The 24,106-nt window shown below is 33.0% G+C and overlaps 1 protein-coding gene across 1 annotated transcript in view; it reads left to right on the top strand.

Moving 5' to 3' along the window:
- Tsc1 (tuberous sclerosis 1 protein hamartin) overlaps positions 1 to 24,106 on the top strand; it is a 191,544-nt gene that overhangs the window by 49,505 nt on the left and 117,933 nt on the right. The window contains exons 7-10 of the mRNA XM_089103825.1: positions 381 to 553; positions 7,966 to 8,082; positions 11,131 to 11,454; positions 15,883 to 16,083. Of these exons, the coding sequence (XP_088959951.1) occupies positions 381 to 553; positions 7,966 to 8,082; positions 11,131 to 11,454; positions 15,883 to 16,083 (815 nt within the window). The remainder of the gene's footprint in view (positions 1 to 380; positions 554 to 7,965; positions 8,083 to 11,130; positions 11,455 to 15,882; positions 16,084 to 24,106) is intronic.

Raw genomic sequence — 24,106 nt, 5'->3', positions numbered from 1 at the left:
GTGGGCTCCTAGTGGGCTCCAGTTTTGTTCTATTCTTCTAGTGGGTTTCAAGTGGAAAACATTAAAATACAATATTGACGACAATGAAAATTTTATCCTGATGTAATGTAAGCTAAATTTAAACTAATTTTTAGGCGCTGCTTACTTTAAATCATAATTGCATTGCAGGCTGAGAAGCAAGGGCATTTACTAAAACCGTTTCTTTTTTTATATTGTTGTAAGAAAACCTGTGTTTCCATTTTGAAAACCATTTTATTCTAAGCTATTGAAATATAGCTCTAAGTTGAAGCGTTTCTCCAAAGTAATCCAAGTTTGGGGACTGTACTTTCTATATCCTTCTTTTAATATGTGCTCTAACGTTATCTGTTTTTTCTTTTTAGATGGGCTTGATATTCCAGAATTACCTGAGCACACTGATCCTGAAGGGATAGTCTGTGAAAACCTAAGAACAATTATGAATGATAGCAGTCAATGGATATCTCTGGCGAATAATATATATGAGGCTATTTATTCCGCTGGTTCTGGGATCCCGACTACTCCTATTTCTATTACTGTAAGAAATATATATTTTAGTTTTTACTATTATTAGGGCATCCCTAGGGGAGATCGAGGGTCAAGTTGACTTCCTTTAAAACTCATTTCGCAAAAAAGCTGCCTTAGAAACTACAAAAAACTTGGTACTTAACTTTTTTATTTAATGTATTAGGAAAAACTGAACAAAAAAAATGATTTGAGATTTCTGAGTTATAAATTGTTATGACTGTCTTATTTACAGGCAAGTATTAGTGATACAGCTCTAAAGTACTTTAAAGACCACACTTGTCCGAAAAGAGTCCTGGGTTATAGCCCCCCTTTCTTCAGTAGAATTTCTTGAATCATTCCGAATTTAACCTACTGCTCTTACGCCTACAAACAGTAGATTTTAAGGAAGAAAACTAATCGAGTTTATTAGATTTTTCTCCAATGCTGATTTTTTACATTTTTCCATGTATGTTAAGTTATCTTAGAAATAAATTCCTGCAAGAAAAGAAGGAAAAAGTTCTGCCGCAAGTATGCTGCCAAAAAGACGGTTTAATTGTCATAGCCGAAGTTCGTCAACGTGTACATTATGTTCAAAACAGCTAAATTTTCCACCTGTGAGCACTCAGTGTGTAATCAATGATAACTTCAAAATAAAATGCAATTTGAAAATTATTTGGGATATTTCTAAAAATTCATTTCTACAGCGAATCAGGGCCCATAGTAGCCGTAAAAAACGGATTTTAAAGGAACAGTATAGAGATTGATATTCCCTCTATAGCACTATTTTAGAAACAATAATTTTGATTCAATATCAAATGACCTGTTTGTTGTTACGAGAATAAATTTTCGAGAATTTTGGAAAAGAGCTTGAAACCTGTAAAAAATGACGCTAAATTAAAGTAAAAAGTACACATTTGGAGTTGGCATTTTCGGAGACCATTAACCTGGAGGCTTATTGTGCCCTATCCTGTACAACAAGGAAAACCACAGTTTTGCATGGACATTGTTTCTTTTTCTTTATGTTTTTCTTTTTTCCACAGGAATGATCGTATCGAAATGGTACTCATATAATATTGGGAGAAGGTTCATTTGAATGAAACTTAAAATATCTAGTGCTCTTTTCCAGGAGTAAAATATATCGCATTGGAACAAAGGCCAGTTTTCTGCCATTGTGTGGTGCAAGATCGCAGTTTCGGCTTCAAAAGGGTCAAAATACTATCGAAGGAAGATTTTACGGTATATAATGGCACATATATTATGGTACAATATTATGGAAATTCGTTCCTAAAGATATATGTAGTCCATAAAACAACGGCTATAACAGACTATTATTTTTTCTCCTCGTTTGATTGAGTTGATCATTTGAAGCTATAATATATGTACTTAAATGCAGATTGCCAAAGATCGTTCTTGTCGGCCCACCATCTAGGGACAAACAAAAAGTAGGTCGTCCCCTAATGGGGTGGGATGTCGTAAGGAAAGATTTAAGAGAAATAGGAATTTCTAGATAGGGTGTAAAGAAGGTGGCCTAGAATAGACTCGGATGAAGGAGGAGCGTGCCCAACTCTGCTGGCCTCGGGTGGCTTGGTGCTGCAAGTGTGTTGTTAGTAGTAGCAGCAGCAGCATTGTATATAGTTGTGCAGACTACAAATGGGAGTGTCAGTAGATCTTAGTTTGGGGTGGGGGGTGCTTGAAACCTTGAAGGTGTATGTTTAGGCACATATTTTCTGACTTGCAATGGTATTTTCTTCAGATAAATATAGAGGATGGGAGAGGAGGAGAATTAACCCCCCTAACTGTGCTTCATTCCAAGTAATATTTTTGGATTAAGCGTGCAACAGGATCGCTTAAGAGTGACAACTCCCCTCTTTAGTGATTAAAAATTGAACTGAAATGAAAAGCTTGGAATTTGGGTCCTTATTATTTAAGAAACTTCCAGTTTATTTTGAAAATCGAACACACCTAAATGGGTCCTTTTTCTCGAAGCAATGCTATTGAAAAGCAACTTTTAGTGTAAAATGTTAGCACTGAGGGAGTTGGAAGTGCCCTTATATTTACGTCAACCCTGAACATAATATTGAAAACGGACAAAAAATGACGCAAAAACTGGTTCTTTCAAACTACAGTAAAAACCAAAACGATCCAAAATTGTCCTGTATATGAGAGGCGATCCTGTCTCCTCAACTCATCGTTCCTTATGCTAACCCCCCCCCCTCATTGCTTCGAGAACTAATGCTCTAACACAAGTGCGGCCTGATTTTTATTTTTATTTTGATTAGAATACATTGAGAATGAAGTATCTTACTTATCCGCATTTATTTAAAAAAAAAAAAAATCTTCAGTTCAAGTATTTTAAAAGGCAATCTGTAAAACCACATGTAATTACCAACTGGTCAGATTTGTTACATTCTAACATGATGTCAGTTGAGAAGATCTGGGGGGGGGAGGGGGGTAGTAGCCCCCTTCATATCCAGATTTATTTTTCCTTTGAATGTTGCTCTTTACTTTCGTTTGGAAAAAAATGTTTTGTTTTATCGAACAAAAATGAGCTATTTGAAGTACAGAGCTAATAAACATGTGTTATAACAGGAGACATCGAGAAATTCGTTTATGGATGATTGGTAATGCGATACTTGGTATATCGTAAACAAGACTTATAATGAACTCATATAGGAGCACAATATATTTAGTTGATGTACGAAGTAAAATTTAGTTTATAGATATATTTAATACATTTAGGTTGCATACAAATACGTGCCAAAATGTCTACAGTCTCTCCCGTAAAAATGATGACTAAGTTTTCTGCCGTCCAACTGGTTGTGTAACGAATGAAACGTTACGCTTAATCCTTCTAATTCAGCCTCAGAATACTAAATCAGCCTCGTTTTCAGGCTCAGTAGGTTCCAACATAGGTTGTTGCACATAGTACAAGAAAAGTTTTTACAAAGAGGGTTTAGAGATAAACAGAGGGTTCAAACCACAGTTTATAAAATTAGCAGTATGATCATACCCTATCTCACCCATTATAAAAACCCGGACCAAGGTGCGAGTGCTCCGGAGAACGTTTTTGCAGATATAAACATAAGCGGCATTAGATCTTTTCACGGGTAGACAAGTCAGATTTCTCTTGGACATGAAACAAGTGGAAACCCGCTATTACGAATAATGCACTTTGTGACCATTTCTCATTGATTGACGGAAACAGACTAACCCGCTAATGTAGAAATAAGTGGGAGGAGCTTTTTGTTCGTACCGAGAATGAAGACCAGAAATGATCTGCGACAAACTTACTGGATAATTCTATAAACTGTGGTTCAAACTCTCTACTGAAAAGGCTTTACGCTGGAAAGGCTTGGAATAGAGCAGGGATCTTCAAAATTGCAAGACATGAACTAGTGCTCAGGAATTATAGATTTTTATTTGTTGTCAAAGGAATAAAGGGACTGGGTTGTAATCATCATACTCCCCCACAGCTATTGGAATTGGATCAAGAAATGTAAAGATGTGCGATAGCCTATGATACTTCAGATTTTCAATAATTTTCAGTTTGTTTTTGAATAGTTTTTTTTTATGATCTTCATAATTTTTCGTTTTTTCTTAATTTTTTAAAAGCATCAGTGAATTCATTTTTACGGTTCATTTTTGAATCTGGACGCCAAGAACTATGGAACCTCGAGTATGAACTTGGTATATCAGCGGTTTCTAGATTCAGCAGATACGTGTTGAAAACGAGAGCGAATACGTTGGCTGAAAACGATATATAGAAGATTTATATTGAGCCCATAGTTCTGAAAACGTGTGGTACGGATTGTCAACCCGTGTCGGTTCCCGCTGTTTAAAAACGAGGCCGAGTTTGAACCATGATGAACATAATACAGAATAAAGGAAAATATCAACAAATTTATATGTATAACTGCCTATGCAGTACGATTCAAGAGTTAATATATTAAAACGAATTACTGAGCGATAAAATCTAATTTTGTGAATTAGAAAATTTGAAAGTGTCATCAGAATTTATGATTTTTACATAAAAACTGTAGCTGATGGCAAAAATCAAACTGTGTATCTGAAATCTGTGTCAAAAATCCAGCAGAAACAACACAAATTTATCGACCAGTGTTACATTGGAAAGTGTCCGAATTGCTCCTTCTGCCGTGAATGAAAAACAGTGCGACCAAGATCTAAACACAATACGTCTTCCTTCAGAATGGACTGTTAAATAAAGGAACGGGGCAGTAGTGGGTATTCTGCTGGTCTGGCTTGTTAGGATAAAATCAATTTGACAGAATGTGATTGAAAACACCGGTAAAAAAAATCAATCCGATAAAAATTGAAAGCATCTCTATATTGGTTACCCCTGCCCAAATATTACATGCCATAAAATAGTAAAGGGGGAGTTAAATTCTGTAAAAAAAATAAACAAAAAGTAGGGATTCTAGCGTTCGTTTTTTGTATCAAATCGCTATACTATCAGAGAAAAATCAAAACACCGTTGTTTACTCTTAATATATTTTATGTATAAGAAAACTTCTTTGTTACTATATTTTACAAACCAAACACATGTCCGAGGCCATGCGTCCAGACACAAGTACCACTGATTGGGCACTGTTTTATTTCATTTTTTGCACTATGACAGAGGCAGTCGCTTATCTATTTTTGTTGTACAGTATTTGCGTTTTTGTATTTGTCTCTCAGTCAAATTCACTGTTAGGGATTACAACCCCATCTATTAAATATTTAAGGAAAATAAGTAAAGAATAAGAGTATGAACTGCTTCAAATACTTATTAACTAGCTAATCATATTTGACAAGAAGATTCAATGGTAAAAAAGCAATAATCGTACTTTTAGCGTCTTCACTGATTATAACCCTTGCTTACAGAACCTTTTGAACATTTAAGGTTTCTGTTTATTTGTTATGTATAAGGAATTTCAATTTACTTTATTGAAAAATGTATTATAAAACGGGAATGATTCTTCCAGTTGGTTTTGTCCACCGGTTGCGTTTGTAGATATAATAGAGAGAACTCGAGTGATCAGGAGTTAAATTTTCGGTACTTCTAGCTCAAAGGCTGCCCAAAATAATTTTGGGTTTTATGTGAAAATCGAGCAACGATATTTAGTTGTACATCGTAATTTTTAAATAGTTTTTGGACATAAATTCTTAAAAAAAAACTCGATGCGCGGAAAACTTAAAAACCAAATTTTGATCTCATGTAAGATTTGACAAGGTCGAATGAACACAGTGTCCAGGTTAGGCTTTAAATATATATTAAGCTATAAAGGCCTTCTCTCCTCTGTTCATATAGATCTATACACCAGAGTATGATTACAAACCAATGCTTTTCAAGGAAGTTCAATTTATATTGTTTACAAAAAATGATAAAGAATCTCATTCTTCTTGTGTCCGCCTCCCTTCTATTATTACCATTTATCTCTATTGGTAATTATTGCAATTTATTTCTAATCCAGTTGTGAAATACAAATTCGGAATAGTTAAATTATGAAATCAATTTTGTTTGTGTCCGCTTTCGGGATAAATAAAGCTTAAATATGGGTTTTGGTCCAGATTTTCTTGTATATTGACTAAAATATCCTAAATTCAGCAATTTTAGTATTATTAGAATTTGGGAGTCATTTCGTTAAAAAGTATATAGTGACACTCATTTCAATTGTGACATATCTTTCGCCATCTGCCAGCAGTTTAGCCGGCCTGCTGCGCCTTGTAGGATGTGCTTACTCGGGCCTCGTTGAACGTTTCGTTGTTTTCAACATAATATAAGAACTCGGCATCGTGTTTTTCGTAAATTCCGATTCCTTCTAGTAAAGGCTTAATTTTGTGATTTAGGTTAGATTTATTCCAACGAGAGAGAGAGAGAGAAAGAGAGAGACGAAAAGAAACGTTCAACAAACATACATGCAATATTAATAGTCAGCAGAAACAATCCCCATCAAATACCCTCCGCAGGGCTCTTTGGCCGGGAATGCAGGGAGAAAGAAACGAAAAAAAGAAAATACACACAATAACATCAGAAAAAATATTCAACATCATATAACTCCCTGCTAGGCTGTATGGCCAAAATAGTTGGGGAAGAAAAAAAAAGCTCAAAAACTCAAACATCCATGCGTGGCTACCCTCTGAAAACCCAGCCAGTTCTAATTGCTATACATAATTATCAAGTCAACCCAAAATTGACTTGACCAATCAACCGCACGTGGGGGTAAAAAGAAATAATGATGAAATGAAGGTAAAATAATTAAAAGGATATTAAAATAAATTAACCAGAGATCAGAAATTTTTTTAAAATCCTTCTAAAGGTATCCAAGCGAATGACACTTCCTAGGCAACTTAGGTAAGGCTTTTCAGGTTGACTGACAAGCAGTCAAGGGTTTAAAGTATGATCTGACTGATGGACTGAATGGAATACGATTATTATCGTATTAACGAAGATGATATGCAAAATGGTCAGAGACGAAAGATGTCTAATTTTAAGGGCCGCTGGAACATCACTCTGTAATTGAAGAAAAATTAAATGACAAACATGAACTATTATAAAGTGAATTTAAACCAAACAACGGCTTATTAATATAAGTTTGCGTCAATGATAAAGTTCCTTGCTTTATCATATATCCTAGTGCGATATCAAAAGGGAAGAAAAGGTTGACATCCATATAGCGGGGGTATAAGTAACTTAAGATTGAGTTAAACTGCACAAGAAAAGTTTTAGAATCTACCCAGAAAAATAAGTCTAAAATTTCTAAGAATTCCTGGATTCCTGTATATCTTCTTTTTAATTTGACTAATATGATGCTTGAAGGAGATATTGTCATCAAGCAAAATACCCAAGAACAGAACATAACTATCACTAGGTCTACTAAGAGAACCCCTTGAAAGATGAATTTTCAAAAGCTGAAGGCAAGCCTTAGAAAATCGAGGGAGAATCAGGAAGCTAGATTGGCAATAATTAATGCCAGACAATTCGCATGGAACCACAGAACTACTCTCAAACAATGCACTCAACTTAATACGTATCTAAGGCTCTGTTTTGGCAGCAGTTTTGGCAGCTGCTAATTGGTTCATGTCCCAATATCTTGTCTATTACATCTCTGCGTTTCGCTGGGTTATTTAAATTCTTAGGTACATTCGAGATAACAATTATGTCTTGACTTTCAGTCGCTGGGTTATTAGGTAATGTTGGAAAATTCAGCTCATAAGTTGTGAGCTTAAAATCAATTACTTGTAGAGATCGGGTGTTTGGATTAGTCTTGGTAGCTAGACTCAAATAGATCTAACTTGAATAATTTGTAATAAATAAACTTGGTAGGTAGTCTTGATTGCTAGATCTCATGCATTTTGGTGAGATTCCGTCTGTTAGGAGTAATTTCTAGCAATTCTTCTCAGTAAGGAATATGAATAATCATGTGTATTTTTATTTTCTTCTAGGGTCTTGGTCGTGGTAGCACACCCCTAGAAAAAAGTGCATTTCAACAAAAGTTTCCTGTTGCTGAACAGGCTATTGAAGCAACTCCAGAAAATACTCCGTATACTACTCCTGTCAAGGTTTTCAGTTTTTCTACCTATTTTATTTTTTATAAAAGTGACTAATTAATCAAAGATACCTCTCGTAACGACTACTGAACCATCTGCTTCAAAAATTTCTACTTTAGGCGCTCAAGTCAAATTTTGCGAAAGCGCATAATTCTATAGAAGCTGAAGCAGTGTAATCGAAATAAAATTATTTTGTCTGGCTCCATGTGTCATGCCAAATCATCTTTCTTTCCTAATCCGAAAAATGCTTAATTTAGGTTTTTTTAAAGATAGTTTTCACCTAATTAAGCCTTCACTTAAAACCGTCTATTTCCTCAAAAACTGTTCAGAAAGTAATATACGTCTTGGAATACGGTGAAAATCAAATGAAAAAACAAAACAAAAAACTTTCTATGCATTTGAAGGCCTTACTTAAACTGATATTTAACATAGCTCTCAATCCAGCTGAGTGACTTAGCCAGTGGTCCGCCAGCTTATTAATACCCATTTTATAAAATTATGTTGCCCTAGAACTTAGTCATTTTGTTCGGATGTGGAGGTAGAAGCATTGTAGGTGGCCCTGCCTGTGTCATGTCTTTGCACTCCCTTATTCAGTATGCATTCAGCCATGGCACCCTAGAGGCTTTTTTGTTGTATACGAAAAAAAAAAAAATTCTTCAAACGGAAAACAAAAGTTGTTGCAGAAAAGCAAGAACATACTTAAAAAGAGATGGTAGCTGTTTTTTGGCACAGGAGGGGTTGCTTTTTTCTATTAGGTGACTTTAAGCTTTGCATTGTTGAGATAAGTCTTTGAAATCGAGCGTTTGTTAAATGTGTGTCCTGTGGTTGGCAGTGGTGCCATTTGGGGCGGGGGGCATTTGGCTCCCTCCATTGTGCTGAAAACGATTTTTGTGAGATTTAAAGTCATTAAAATGTAAAAAAAAATCTCGAAAATGTAACGACTTACGAAAGATCAAGGTTATAATGGTTGATAGGGAGCCTGTTTTAATAATACTTATTCACAGAAGCCACCCAGCTTGAGCTGCCAAACTTATCTTAAAAAAACACTTTTCCCTGCAAGAATTATCAAGCTTTAAAGAAAGCCAAAAATACGAAATTCTCAGATTTGTCTTTATTTTTGCTTGGATTAGGAGGAAGAAGAAAGGATAAAATTCTTCTCTTAAACGTTTCAAGGGTATAATTGTTGCAAGAAAAAACTTCGCATATGAGTAGAAACTCGTAAATTCTCTTATTGCGTTAAATGTTACCAAAAATGACCTATTGGGTTTTTGGAGCTGCGAATTACACATATTTTGTGCAGTTAAGGCTTCTAAAGGCGGCCGGAAATGAGCTTTGTTTTTAGAATAACTTTGATTTTTGTATATATATATATATATATATATATATATATATATATATATATATATATATATATATATATATATATATATATATATATATATATATATATATATATTTGTGTGTTTTTGTATCGACACCTTTTCTATTTATATATGTCAAATAACTAAAATTTATTTTTCTTTCAAAGATACGTTATGAGACTAGAAAAGTATATTGCAGATGATGTATATACCTAAAAAAAGAAGGAACAAAAAAAGGAAACACAGGTTATTCTCATTGACCTTAAAGGTAGTCGCCGTATTGTAGAGTTTAATAATAAAACAAATGTGGTTTTATTAAGAATCCTTCCAAAATACATGTTAGAAAGCTTTTTCTAGGAATCGCGATGGTGCAACCTGACAAAAAGGTAGTAAACCTATGCTCATTATAATGGGATCTAACCTGTGACGGGTATTTCCATCGATAAATATCTTCGGGGTTTGAACATGTTAAAACCACAATTATTATATCTTAATACCCAGAAGGAAATGGTAATTTTTTTTTGTCAAAAACAAGTAAGAAAGTGAGAAAGATTCTGGACTTTATCTTTTAGCCGCACTTATTCTACCTAATGGAAAATAGGGGGGGGGGGGGTCATGATTGCAAAAAACAGACGTTTTAGTATGTCTACGTAGTATAATTCTAAGTACTGCCAATCCAAATGAAGTTAAGTTATTTGGCAACAGACCATAATTTTTCAGATTTCTGCTCTTTTTAATCCGTTAATAAAAATAATTCCCGTGAATATCTTAAGAACCTTATTTTTGATACTCTGCAAACTTTTTTGAGATAAGCCCTTATATATCGGATGTTACGACATTGTGAATGTGGGCCCGGAAGCCCCTGCTTTGTAGGGCTTGAACATTCTACTGCTGGCTCCGAATGAATATGTAACGTTGAATAAAAAAGAATTGGCTACGTTTATTTTTTATCGATAAAAAGAATATGGTATTACTAATACAAAATTTTGAGAAAAGAGTATTACTTATAGCTCCATGTCTTGTTAAAATGGGTTGGTTTGTTGTATGCAAAATAAAGAAAACAGCCATTTTTTAATTCTATATTTTCTTCCGTGATTGTGAGCGAGATCACTTTCTCTCTGAAGTGAACGATTTCATCACAGTATAAGAAAGGGCTTAACAATCTTTGGTTTTACTTTTGAACCTTTTATAAAAGCATGGAATTCTTGTTCATTATAATAGCTTCACCTATATTTATTTATTGAAGCTAAACTATTAATTTCAGCAAGTTTTAAATGAATAGAAAGCTTTTTCAATTGTCTAACTTTAAATTTTCTCAGATAGCCCGAGGTTTCCTCTTCTGGTGTTCTGTTTTATCGTTCTTTATTAGACCGGTTTAATAAATCCAAGGATTACCATTGTTGATAAGAAAGAAATATCGCTGATCGCTGCCAAATACAGGTATTATGTAAATTTGATATAAAGTTTGACGAAATAATGTCATGTAAATTTATCAAAAGTAACTTAAGTAACCAAAGAGGTGTCAGAATAATCCATAAATTCAAAAATTTTCTTAATAGTGCAATTATTTCATTTTCTCTGTAGACTCTTTGTAAATGATAAAGAAAAAATGTGCAAGCCGTGTAAATCGCTAAGTTTCTTCTTTTCTTTTATGGGTTAAGCGTCAATACTTTTTTTTTAACTTTTGAACATATTTTAGGAGCTAGAGGTTCGTTTGAAAGCAGCTCCGTCCCAAGTTTGGCGTCTCGGGGGACGACAAGCTGCACAGAAAATTGCGCTTGGTGAAACGCAATGCTTACCCGAAAAACTAGTGGATGACTGCGGTCAGATGGACCGACGCGGTTCGCTACTAGCACATAAACTCGATGTTCTCACTAAAGAAAGAAGAGGAAGTTGCGAGGAAGTAAAAGCATTCAGGGATGATGCGATATCGGCAAAAGATGATGGACGATCAATTGTTGAAAGGAAAAATATAGTACTCAGTCCATTGAAAATAGAGCCACGTGTTGATATTAAAGGCTTGGTGAGTGTCAGACGTCCAAGTTTATATATATATATATATATATATATATATATATATATATATATATATATATATATATATATATATATATATATATATATATATATATATATATATATATATATATATATACCCGTCATGTTGCACAGAAATATAATTAATGGAGTAGAAAAGAAGAAAAGAAGAAAAAAAAAAAACACACAAACTTAAATCAGCGCTTAAACGACAAGACTAGCACAACGAAGGATATTTAGGAAATAATTATCAGGGTTTACCTGTTGTTAATATATTTGGTTTCTTCGTTGGACAGTGTCAAGTTGGCCAGCCACCCCGTATCTAATTGATACAAATTCGCCGCTAGCCAAAAAAGGTAGCCATAGAAGTTGTTTTGCGTACTTATTAAAATGCTTCGTAATTTCTGCAGTGTTACTATTTGCATTAAATACAGATGCTGAAATATGTGGATTATTTTAACTTTTTGTCCTTTTTCTTTAACTTTCGAAAATTTGAAATTTTGACTTTCGTCTTAATTCTTTAAGAACGACTCCTGAAACACAAGGGCCATTGAAATTAAATGAGAAGTATTTTTAAAGAACTCTAAGACTTTTGCGTAAAGAGCGTGGGTTGAGGAAGGGGCAGCCCCTCCCAGAATAATTTCTGTTTGTAAGTTTTAATGCTGCTCCTTACTTTCAGTTGAAAAATTTGTTTTTTAATTTAATTTAAGAGCAGGGTTGATTAGACCAATACTAAACAGGCACAGCACTGGCGACAGGAGATTGAATTAGGTTCATCTGTTCCAGGATATTCGGAGCCAAAACAATACCACCGTTGGTCACTTCTAATCACTGAATCTTTTCTTGACATTAATTAATCAAAAAAACTCTTTTTGCACAAATAAGTTTTTCAAAAAAAAGTAAAGAACTCCATTAAACCAAAAACAGAATCAAATAATCTATCAAGCATAAAACTACCTCAAATGAGTATCAATAAATAAATGAAACCCAAAACAAACAGAAATTAAAATAAGTCAAACTCAATAAAAGTAAATAAGTAAATAAGTCAATCATATGCTTTCTAAAAGCCAAAATATAATTTGTACTTTATTGAAAAAAATTCAAACGAATTTATTGAAAAAAATGTGCATTGTCTGTTTAATATACATATGCTGATATTTATTCCTTAAAATATTAATTAATTTTTGTTTTCTTAAAATTATAACTGAAAACATTTAAAAGAATTTTTTTCAGTAAAGTACAAATTATATTCTGGCCTTTAGAAAGCATAGGGTTTAGAACCCTACTCAGATTAATTTCTGCTCAGATTAGGCAGCGCAATTGCGCTGCCTATGATGTACGACAGTCACCTTTTAAAACATTTTTTCTGTAAATTTCATTTTTTATAGCAAATGCGCAATAAGCTCTCCCGTTCTTGAAGCATTGTGAAAAATACTTTTATTCCATCCCGATCGCCATTATGTTTGAGTAGTTGTTTCTAAAGAATGGAAAATAAAAAGTTAAACTTTAGCTTGAAGAGTAGAGGGTTAAGGAGGGGCATCTATCCACATACGGACTAACTTCTGTTCATTTTAAGTTTTATTCCATGGACAACGCCAGGGGGACCAGGGCCAATCTCCCCTTGAGAAATGTTTCTATACATTTTTAATGAATATACATTAAAAATGTATAGAAATAATAAAGTGAGAAATATTTCCATTTAAATATTATTAAAACTAAGGTGCTGGTAGAAACATCCATCTCTACCCTCAGAAATTTCCTCGCGAGGCTCTTGATGCCTCCCAGCCTCTCCCTTCTTAATGCCGGTAAGCATATGATAAATATCGTGTATCTTACACAGAAAATATAATTGTGCAATAAGAGGAGAGCTTTCACTCCGCCAAACCGATAGCAAAGACTTGCTCTAAAATATTCCTAGGAATAAAGGGAGATTAAAGGTTAATTTCTAATTAACCTCCCCTCCCCCCCCCCCAGCCTCCTTTTAAATTTATCAGAAGATTCACTAAGAGTTAGAAAATGTGTGCATAAGAGCACACTTTTTGAGGATTAATCCCCCCCTCTTCATCTACACACATGTCCACTGTCCCTCCTTCTTAATAGCTGATGCATTGTTACACAATTCTCTTTATTTAACTGTTTTAATAAGTCCAAGGATTGCCATAGTTGATAAGAAAGAAATAAAGGATCGCTACCAAATATTGTTTTGTTAAGGTGTACATAACTTTGTTAAACAATAAATGGATGAATTTGGTTAAATGAAGCTTAATATCCTGGTGTATTTGGTTTATTTTGTATGGAAAACGTGCATCTTTAAGACCGAATGCGCCAGTGGCGTGATATCCTAGCTTCTGAAACTAGCTGAATCAAAGTTTTTGATAATTTCGTGATTAGTTTTTTTGATAATTTTGATCGATTGGCTATTTCAGAATTTTTGTTTGATAGCTCTTTCGAGCTTTTGGGCCAAAAATGTTGTTTTGCGCTGGAAAGTTGCGGAGAATGCCAGTTTCCTGTGGCACAGTGTCTATTGATACTCAACAAGAGTACTAGGAAATTTCAATTTCTGCTCGAATGAACCCCCACTTGATATTTTAGGACCATTGGCTTGGTACGATCACCTCTAAAAGAAACCAAACAAATGAAAAGTTTATAGGGATCTTAGGATGTTGCCGGTGGCGGAGCTTCATCAATTTTATATACTAGTGTTTATGTATAGGTAAAATGTGAACCAGCTGCCGGAGTGTTTTAACGGTTGGTTTTATAGCTGATGGAATGTATATAACCAAAATACTAGGAGTAAGAATGATTATTATACTCCGCCTATACTGTCTGCCAGGTCCACGTTTTCTTTTATTATAAAGGGTATAAAAATTAAGGAATAATTTGGACAATGATATGAAGAAGATAGAAAATTTTAGTTAATTCATTGGAAAATTGAAAGAAAAATTATCAACCAAGTATGAATTTCAGTTTTGTTTGTTTTGGAGGAGATATGATTTTATTTAAGTTAAGTTGTAATTCTTTGTTGGTTGGTGAGTGTGACCCCACAGGATGGATATGGTATGTAGTTTCTGCCCCTGTAGTATTACTACAATTTTTATTTTTTTTTCTCTTTTTTTTCTTTCTTATTATACTGAATTTAGAAGATGTTATATGAATGTGTTTTTTTTTTTACATGATTTACCACTCGTCAACCATTTGGTTTTGGGTGGATCATATTGATTTGTATATAAATTGTTGTTAAAGTTAAAAAACAAATATATAAAGAAATATATCAATGAGCGCGCATCCATGAATTTCCTTCTCGGAAAAATATACACAATTTCGTTTTTTTTTTTATCCAGGGGCTTAAAAACTCCGTAATAGGGTTCTCTGTTCTGCTGAACTTGGTGTAATTTCCCTCAATACTACTCCTCTTTCTGAGCTTTTTTTTTCCCATTTTCGAAAAATCAAGGCAATTTTCTCAGGCTATATATATATATATATATATATATATATATATATATATATATATATATACACACACACACACACACACACACACACACACACACATATATATATATATATATATATATATATATATATATATATATATATATATATATATATATATATATATATATATATATATATATATATATATATATATATATATATATATATATATATATATATATATATATATATATATATATATATATATATATATATATATATATATATATATATATATATATATATATATATATATATATATATATATATATATATATATATATATATATATATATATATATATATATATATATATATATATATATATATATATATATATATATATATATATATATATATATATATATATATGTATATATGTTGCTCTGAAAACTGCGTTTTTGGGAGTTTTGATTGTTATTAGGACGAGTCGCCCGTTACTTACAGGTCGTTACCACGAATTGTTTGATCATAGGCGTCATTCATTGGAGCAAATAATACGATTTTTGTCAATTTTTGTAACTATGGGTGCCGGATAAGTGTTGAAGGGAGCACAAGAATCCATCCAATGACCTGTCCCTGTCCTTTAGACGTTTAGCTAAAGTTTTTTTTTTTTTTTTTTATAGTGCATCTGGTAGTGTAAATTATTCTACGTTCTGACTTGCTTCACTTTCTTACTTTTTGCCAGCTAGCTTCAGGCAGAGCTGTTGAAGGGTCAGGGACGCTGCTTGTGACAGTTAAGCCTCTACGGAAAAGCCTTGAAAGGGTTCTACCTATTCCGTAATAATTTGTTATAATATTGAGCTATATAACATTCTTGCACCTATGTGTGCTTTTACCTTTCAATCATTTATTTTGGTTCTGAAAACAATAATTTGAAATTTGAATTTGTCCACATAGTAATATATCATTATTATAGTCTAGTCCAGTGGAATTCACCGATGCAAATTTTAGCAAGTCAAAAAAACCTATGCCAAATGTTAAGCCAGACATTTGCCCCAGCGATGCTGTGACTCAAGAAGATCGTGAAGTTTCGGCTGTTTTATCGCCAATCAAGGCCACAACCCCAGAAAAGACGGCTGAAGGCGAGAGAGCTACCCAAGATAGTTCTGGTGAAGAGGTATTTCCTTAACACAGCTTACTTTAAAAACCGCTTGTATATTTTATTTACTATTATTGTTATTATTATTATTACCTTGTATATTTATGTTGCTTATTATTATTTGGATATTGTAACTCTTGTAATACGCGTATACTAAAAGAGAGCTATATCTGTAATTTGAGATATAATACTTTAGAAACAGAGGTAGGCTATACCTCAGTTTTCTTTTTCGTTCCCTAAGCAGGCTTATAAGACATGACGGAAAATCAGCTCGATTATCTCATGTTAGTTGGCAGATATATTTCAGGTTTATTTCGTCTGTGTTACACAGTTTCAAAACGTGATTAAATACTATTTATAAGAAAAACTTTTATCTAACTAGGCAGTATTGTCATGTAGGACCCGGTGTGGCTTTGAGGAAAATTTTATTAGCCTTAGCCTATTTTCAAGTTCCCAACGACCTTTTCCCCCCAATCAAGGTCTACTTAGCCTAAGTAATGACTTGAAAGTTTCAAGCTGACAGGAAAATAAAGAATTCTAGCCCACTATTTGGTCCAATACAGGCTTTTTCACTAGGCTCAAAATTATGAAAAAGTTCATATTTTTAACCTAGGTTCATAAATGGTTCATAATTTAGAAAAATGGTTCATAAAGTTCATGTTTTTCTTGTCATCAGCTGGAAAGTACTTGCGGTTGCTGTCTGTTTCCTTATGAAGTACAAGCGAAGCAAGTGTGCAAGAGTTTTAATTAAAACGTAAACCTCAGACAGGGGTTTTAAAAACGTAACACAACTACAAAATACTACCAGAGAGCTCTTGAATTTGGGGCGAAATGCGTATATGAAAGGAGTTGCCCCTTCAACAAGACCTTGCTCTTTGCGCTAAAGTTTTGACTTTTTGTCCAAATTCTTTAAGAACAATTCCTGAAACACAATGGCCGTTTAATTAGAACAGTAAGCTTAGGTCTAAAATTCTGTAAAAAAAAAGACTTTACTGTAAAGAGCAAGGTCTTGAGGAGGAAGCAAACCCTTTCATATACATTGTAATTCCTGTTCATTTTAAGGTTTGATGTTGCTTATTACTTTCAGTTGAAAAACTTGTTGTTTTTTTTATTTAATTACTTACAGATAGTGGTTGTTAATGGAGAACATACAGAACAAGTTTTTTAAAGAAAAGTAAATAGCATCATTAAACCAAAATGAAGCAAAATTAAAGTCAAATAATCTTCAAAGTAAAAACTATGGAATCTAATATAAGAAAAATTATATAAAATATTTTTTCTATGAAAAAAAATATGCCAATAAAAAATGAACAGAAATTATTAAAAAAAAATTTTTCGACAAAACAAGTATGTAAAAGAATAGTAAACAGCTTCGTTAAGCCAAAGATGAGTAGAAATAAATTCAAATAATTTTCCCAGCGTAAAACTACCACACATACCCATCAATAAATGAATTAAACCCAAAACGAACAGAAATTACAATAAATAACCGACTCAAACTCAAAACAAGCAGAAATTAACATGAGTTGGGCTGACAACCCCCACACCTTCTCAAAACCAGAAAAAAAATTCACTTTACTGAAAACAAAATATATCTTCACTTTTTTGGCTTTAACAAATAAAGAAGTATTAAGTCCATAAGGAATGGATATCAGAATATGTATAACAAACTGACAATACACGATTATTGTTTTTTTTAGTAAGGTGCAACTTTTTTTCTGGTCTTGAGAAGACATGGGTGTTGTCAGCCATACTCCCATACTCCTGTCCGTCCGCACTTTTCAAAGAAATTAAAGAAAAACTCAAATAAAGATTTTAAAATTTGGAAGCCTTATTTTCCACGGGGGGGGGGGAGTATTTTCTGCAGGGGTTAATTTCTGGGGGAGGGGTATATTCCGTGAGGGGATATTTTCCACGGAAAGTAACTCCCGCGGAAAATACCCCCTCCCTGGAAAATACCCTCGCGGAAAATACCCCCCCTCTCCTGTGGAAAATAAGGTTTCTAAATTCGAGACTTTTATTTGAGTTTTTTTTAGTTTCGTTGAAAAGTGCTAAGGAACGGGAAATAGAGGAATTTACACACGAGAAGTATCTTAAAAACTTAGAAAAAAAATCACACAAATCTATTTGTGTTGAAAAGACTTGCATATGAACTTCTGCAATTTTTGGCAGTAGCGGGCGCCAAATTAAAAGAACAATTGAAGAAGAAAAAATATGTAGGCGAACAATCATCAAAATTAATCTAAAACATATGGCACCAAAAAGTTTAAGAAGGTGTAGCTATCCTTTGAAAAGATAGTTGGCTTTGGGAACCAACAAATTCTAAATTGTGAAGTTTTTACGGACGAAAGCGTTGTCAAATTCTACGGGTTTGTTTTTCTTATCTTCCAACTGTAAAACTACCACAAACCACCATTAGCAAATAAATGAAACCCAAAACTAACTGAAATTATAATAGATAGCCTAGTCAAACTCACGACGAGCAAAAATTAAAAGGAGTATGGCTGACAACACCCATGTCTTCTCAAGACCAGAACTGAAAAAACCAATACAGAAAAAACCACCTTACTGAAAAAAACAATAATCGTGTATTGTCAGTTTGTTATACATATTCTGATATCTATTCCTTATAGTCTTAATACTTCTTTATTTGTTAAAGTCAAAAAAGTGAAAACATTTAAAATGTATTTTGTTTTCAGTAAAGTACAAATTATGTTCTGGTCTTGAGGAGGTGTGGGGGTTGTCAGCCCTACTCATGTTAAGTTTTGCTTTTTTTTGAGTTTGACTCGGTTATTTATTGTAGTCTCTGTTCGTTTTGGGTGTAATTCATTTATTGATGGCCATTTGTGGCAGTTTTACGCTTGGGAAACTATTTAAATTTATTTCTACTTATTTTTGGCTTAACGAAGCTGTTTACTATTCTTTGGCATATTTGTTTTGTAGAATTTTTTTTAAAAATTAATTTCCATTAAATTTTTATTGACATCGTCTTTTTCGTAGAAAAAAATACTTTATGTTTTTTCTATTAGACTCCATAGTTTTTACTTTGAAGATTATTTGACTATTTCTGCTCATTTTTGGTTTAATGAGTCTCTTTACTTTTCTTTTAGAAACTTATGTTTCCCATTAACAAGTACTATTTGTACGTAATTAAATAAAAAAACAAGTTTTTCAAATGAAAGTAAGGAGTAACATCAAACCTTAAAACGAACTGAAATTATTACATATATGAAAGGGGTTGCCTCCTCCTCAAGACCTCAATGTTAACGTTAAAGTTTTTTTTTATTGAATTTTAAAACAAAGTTTATTGTTCTAATTAAACGGCCATTGTGTTTCAGGAATCGTTCTTAAAGAATTTGGACAATAATTTTAATTCTAGCGTAAAGAGCAAGGGTCTGTGGAAGGGGCAACTTCTTTCATATACGTTATAATTTCTTAGTTTTAGTTGGAAAAACTAGTTTTTTTTTAATTTAATTCCTGATCGTTTTTAGATACTACCGGGAAATCCAGCTCTCTCTCCATTCAAAATTCCGATACTTGCGTGTTATACGCCACTTACGCAAGTTTACGATGTGTAAAACTTACGATGTGAGAACAAACCGGTTTCTTCGTTACTTTAGAAATAAATTTGGGCTATATATTTGGACATTGGGGGGGGGAAGTAAAGTAGGTACAATTATTCTGTATATTATGAAGTAAAAATTGTTTTCTGACTTCAAAGTGTCCAAATACTTAACTTATTACCTATTATAATACTTATTACTTATTATACCAATGGTAATAATTACTTATTACTAAATACCTTATGTGCAAATATATAGCCCAAATTATATATTTCACATCTATTATGTCACTTGTCTTTGTATTGTCTCGTGCTAACCTGAAAGAAACTGGCGAAGAAACCGGTTTGTTCTCGAGTTTTACACAGTGTAAACTTGAGTGAGTGGCGTATAATACACCAGTACCAAAACTCCTTCCCCCTACGGAAAAAAACTCAAATAAAATTCTCAAATTTTGGAAAGCCTTATTTTCATAGGGGGGGGGGGATTTCCCGGTGTGTGTATTTCCTGCGTGGGAGGGGGGTATTTTCCCCGGTGGGCATTTTTCGGGGAGTTAATATATGGGGGGGATTTACCGCGGGGGGGGGGGTAATCGCCAGGGGAAAAACCAACAAAGAGAAAAATCTAAAAAAAAACAAACAAACAAACGAGACTGTGGCCAGTGGAGAGAAAAGAAAAGACAAATGCAAAACAACGGGAATATTTTGCCTATATCCAAACAAGGCGTCTTCAGAAAGAAAGAAACACAAGAAGAACAAGATAAAAAAAAACAAGATAAAACTAAAAACCAATAAAACCACCACCAAAAAAAAAAAAAATGTACAATTGGCGCAAACTGATCCACGTAGGGAAAAGATGCAATATAGAGTTACTTCAGTGAGGACACCAGAGTAACTGAGGAAAAATAAAAAAACCGTAAATTACTTTTATTACTTTTTTGCGAAATAATCCTTTTGTTAGCTATTACTGAAGCAAATCGTTTTGGTTTAGCAGGTAAAATAGTCCCCTGGTGATTATATAAAATCTTAACTCCCTTGTTGACTGTTCATTCACTCTTAAGAAGGTTATCATAAATTAGGGCAATATTTAATTTAACTGTGTTCCTATTTATCGAAAGGTTAGCAAACATATGTTTTTTAATTTCTATGGTCCCACTCGCCTACTGAGTGTAATCTTTATCATTTGAAATATCTAAGGCTTCATCAAATTTTGCAAAATGATCTGGTTGAAACCAAAAATGTTCTGCTAAAGCTGAAACAAAAGTTTTTGGAGGCTTGCTTAATTTTACGATTTTTTCTATCGATTTTCGGTGTTCAATAAGACTTTGAACAAATTATTGTCGAGTTCTACCAATACGTACCATCCGGCAGGAAAACAAACTTTTATAAACCCTACTTTTCAAATTTCTCCGGGTTAAATCCTTACCTGAAATAAAGTAACTACCCATTGACTTCAACGATTCGAAACATGTATCAATACCAAGTTTACTTAAAACCCGCGAAAGTTTCTCAACTAAACCCGATACACACGTCAATGAAGTGTAACAGTTTGATACATCTAAATCTAAAGACTGAGAAGCTCCGAAAACCCCACTATTATATATAACCCTTTTATTTTCATTTATTCTGTTAATGAACTTAATTGGGTAGCTATTAAAAAACAGAATATCCGTTAAGTATAAAAAGTCCGAATCCAGAAATTTTTGGGAACAAATTCCATAGGCTCTATCCACTAGTGAAATTACCACCCCCCTTTTCACCAACAGAGGATGACAAGAATGAAAATTTAAATACCTATCGTTGTGCGTGGTTTTTCTTTAAATCGAGAAAAGTAAATGGAGATCCCTTTTAATTAATAAAATATCCAGAAAAGGTAATTTACTATTATCCTCAAACTCAACTGTAAATTTAATATTATTATCAAAACTATTTAAGTGCTTACAGAATATAGATCTTTCATAATGCTTACAGAATATATAAATGCTTATAGATCTTTCATTCGACAGGGGGGGGGGGCACCAATTTAGACACCCAGACAACTAGGGTTTCCTGGTCTTCTTTAAGTTTCGATTAATCAGGCACTAATTCGTTTTAAGTTTTGATGTTGCTTCTTGCTTTCAGTTTTAAAAAACTTGTTTTTTTTCAAATTTAATTTCTGATCGTTTTTAAATAATACCGGGAAATCCGGCTCTCTCCATGAAAAATTCCGGCACTCGTGTATTATTCGCCACCAACTCAAGTTTACGATGTGTAAAACTCGAGAACAAACCGGTTTCTTCATTAGTTTCTTCTTTATTTTAGACACAAATTTGGGCTAAATATTCGCACATTAGGGGGGGGGGGGGGGGGGTAAAGTATAGCTGGTCTGCATGCAAAATGAATTAGGTACAATTATTCTGCATATTATTAAGTAAGAATTGTTTTCTGATTTCAAATTGTCCAAATACTTTACCCCCTTCCCTCCTTATGTGCAAATATATAGCCCAAATTTATATATTTAATTATATATTTCACATCTATTCTGTCACTTGTCCTCGTCTTATCTCGCGCTAAGCTGAAAGAAGCTTACGAAGAAACCGGTTTGTTCTCGAGGTTTACACAGTGTGAACTTGAGTGAGTGGCGTATAATACACAAGTATCAAAATTACTTCTCCCTACGGAAAAAAATAAAAATAAAACTCTCAAATTTAGAAAGCCTTATTTTCCATGGGGGGTATTTTTCGGGGGGGGGTATTTTCTGCGGGGGGTATTTTGTGTGTGTGTGGGGGGGGGGGGTGTTTTCCTCGGGGGGTATTTTCCGGAGGTAATTGCGGGGGGGGGGGGGGGTAAACGTCTAGGACCGTCTAGATTTGCGGGTGAGTCACTCTCTCGCTGACTTTTTTATTTGTCTTAATTAGATGACTTTTTCATTCAAGACGTTAAAGATCGTCTCGGAAATAGGAAAATAGAAAGAAATAAGCATAGAGAAATCTAATAAAGGACAAAAGGACATTTGTCTGATTACTAGGGCAAGCAGCCCAAAAATGAGCTTAAGAGGAAATAATAAACTAGGGGAAAAGGTCATTTATCTGATGATCAGGGGGCAGGGACTTTTACTTTGTGTGTTATAGCCTCGTGGCTCAGAAACTTACAAATGTAAGTTTCAGGCTATTCGCAATTTTTTTCCTTTTTTTGAACCCTTTGTTGGGTTGACGAATATTTGTTTTTGGGTTGATTGTTCTTGTATATTGCTGTCTTCCTGGTTCAAGGGCTTATGGATATAATCTTAAATTCGATTGGAAAAAAAGTTTTGAAGCATTTTTTCGTCCGGTTTTTGGTTTGTCCGTTACCCTTGCCCAGAATTTTTATTGTACATTAAGCTCCCTTTTCCCTACAGACTTGTATATGTAATTTTAAACCATAAAAAACCACACACACATATATATATATATATATATATATATATATATATATATATATATATATATATATATATATATATATATATATATATATATATATATATATATATATATATATATATATATATATATATATATATATATATATATATATATATATATATATATATATATATATATATATATATATATATATATATATATATATATATATATATATATATATATATATATATATATATATATATATATATATATATATATATATATATATATATATATATATATATATATATATATATATATATATATATATATATATATATATATATATATATATATATATATAATATATATATATATATATATATATATATATATATATATATACTTTACAGGAAAATTTGAACACGCAACAATTCTTATTGCGTGTTCAAATTTTCCGTAAAAAGTTGTTTTAGAATGACAAGAAACTATTTTGACCCAAAAACTTTGTTTCTCTGGGTTACTATTAGCCAGTGCTCTTATTAAGTAATTTTAGTATTCAATACCATATAATATTAATCCATCAAATAACTTGTCAAAATATTCTGTGATTTTTTAAAGACTTCATCCCGGACAAGTTTAGCTCTTCCAGTCTATTAGTTTGAATTGCCTATCCCCCCCCCCATGCCCTACTTTGTCAACACCATAAGCAATTGCAAAATATCCATAGCAAAAATTTATACTGTATTCCAAACATTGGGAGGAAAATCCATTTTCCCCTGAAGTTATCAGCTATTTGAATTTCAAGCGCATTTTTACTATTAAATTGATTAATCGTTTAAGTTGTCTAGCCAATGATGATAGTGAAGAAAAGGAGGATGAGTATAAGCTATTCAGAATAGCGACATTAAACTGCAGTAAGGTCAATTTAACCTAATTTTTCTATTTTTTCATTTCTTTTTAGTTACTTAGAGTCTTTGCCCAAGGGAAATAAAAAGTTTCTTTTAAGAATTCCCCTTCTAGAGCGTAATTTTCTCTTGATCAGCGATTCATTTCTTAGAAAAATATAGCAGTGAGGACTTTTTTCTTTAGACAA

Source organism: Artemia sp. Qi Xiang Cuo, chromosome 18, assembly GCF_049724085.1.
Source record: "Artemia sp. Qi Xiang Cuo chromosome 18, ASM4972408v1, whole genome shotgun sequence".
NCBI classification, from domain to species: domain Eukaryota; kingdom Metazoa; phylum Arthropoda; class Branchiopoda; order Anostraca; family Artemiidae; genus Artemia; species Artemia sp. Qi Xiang Cuo.
The sequence above is the reverse complement of the archived record's forward strand: the minus strand, read 5'-3'. Positions and strand labels throughout refer to the sequence as shown.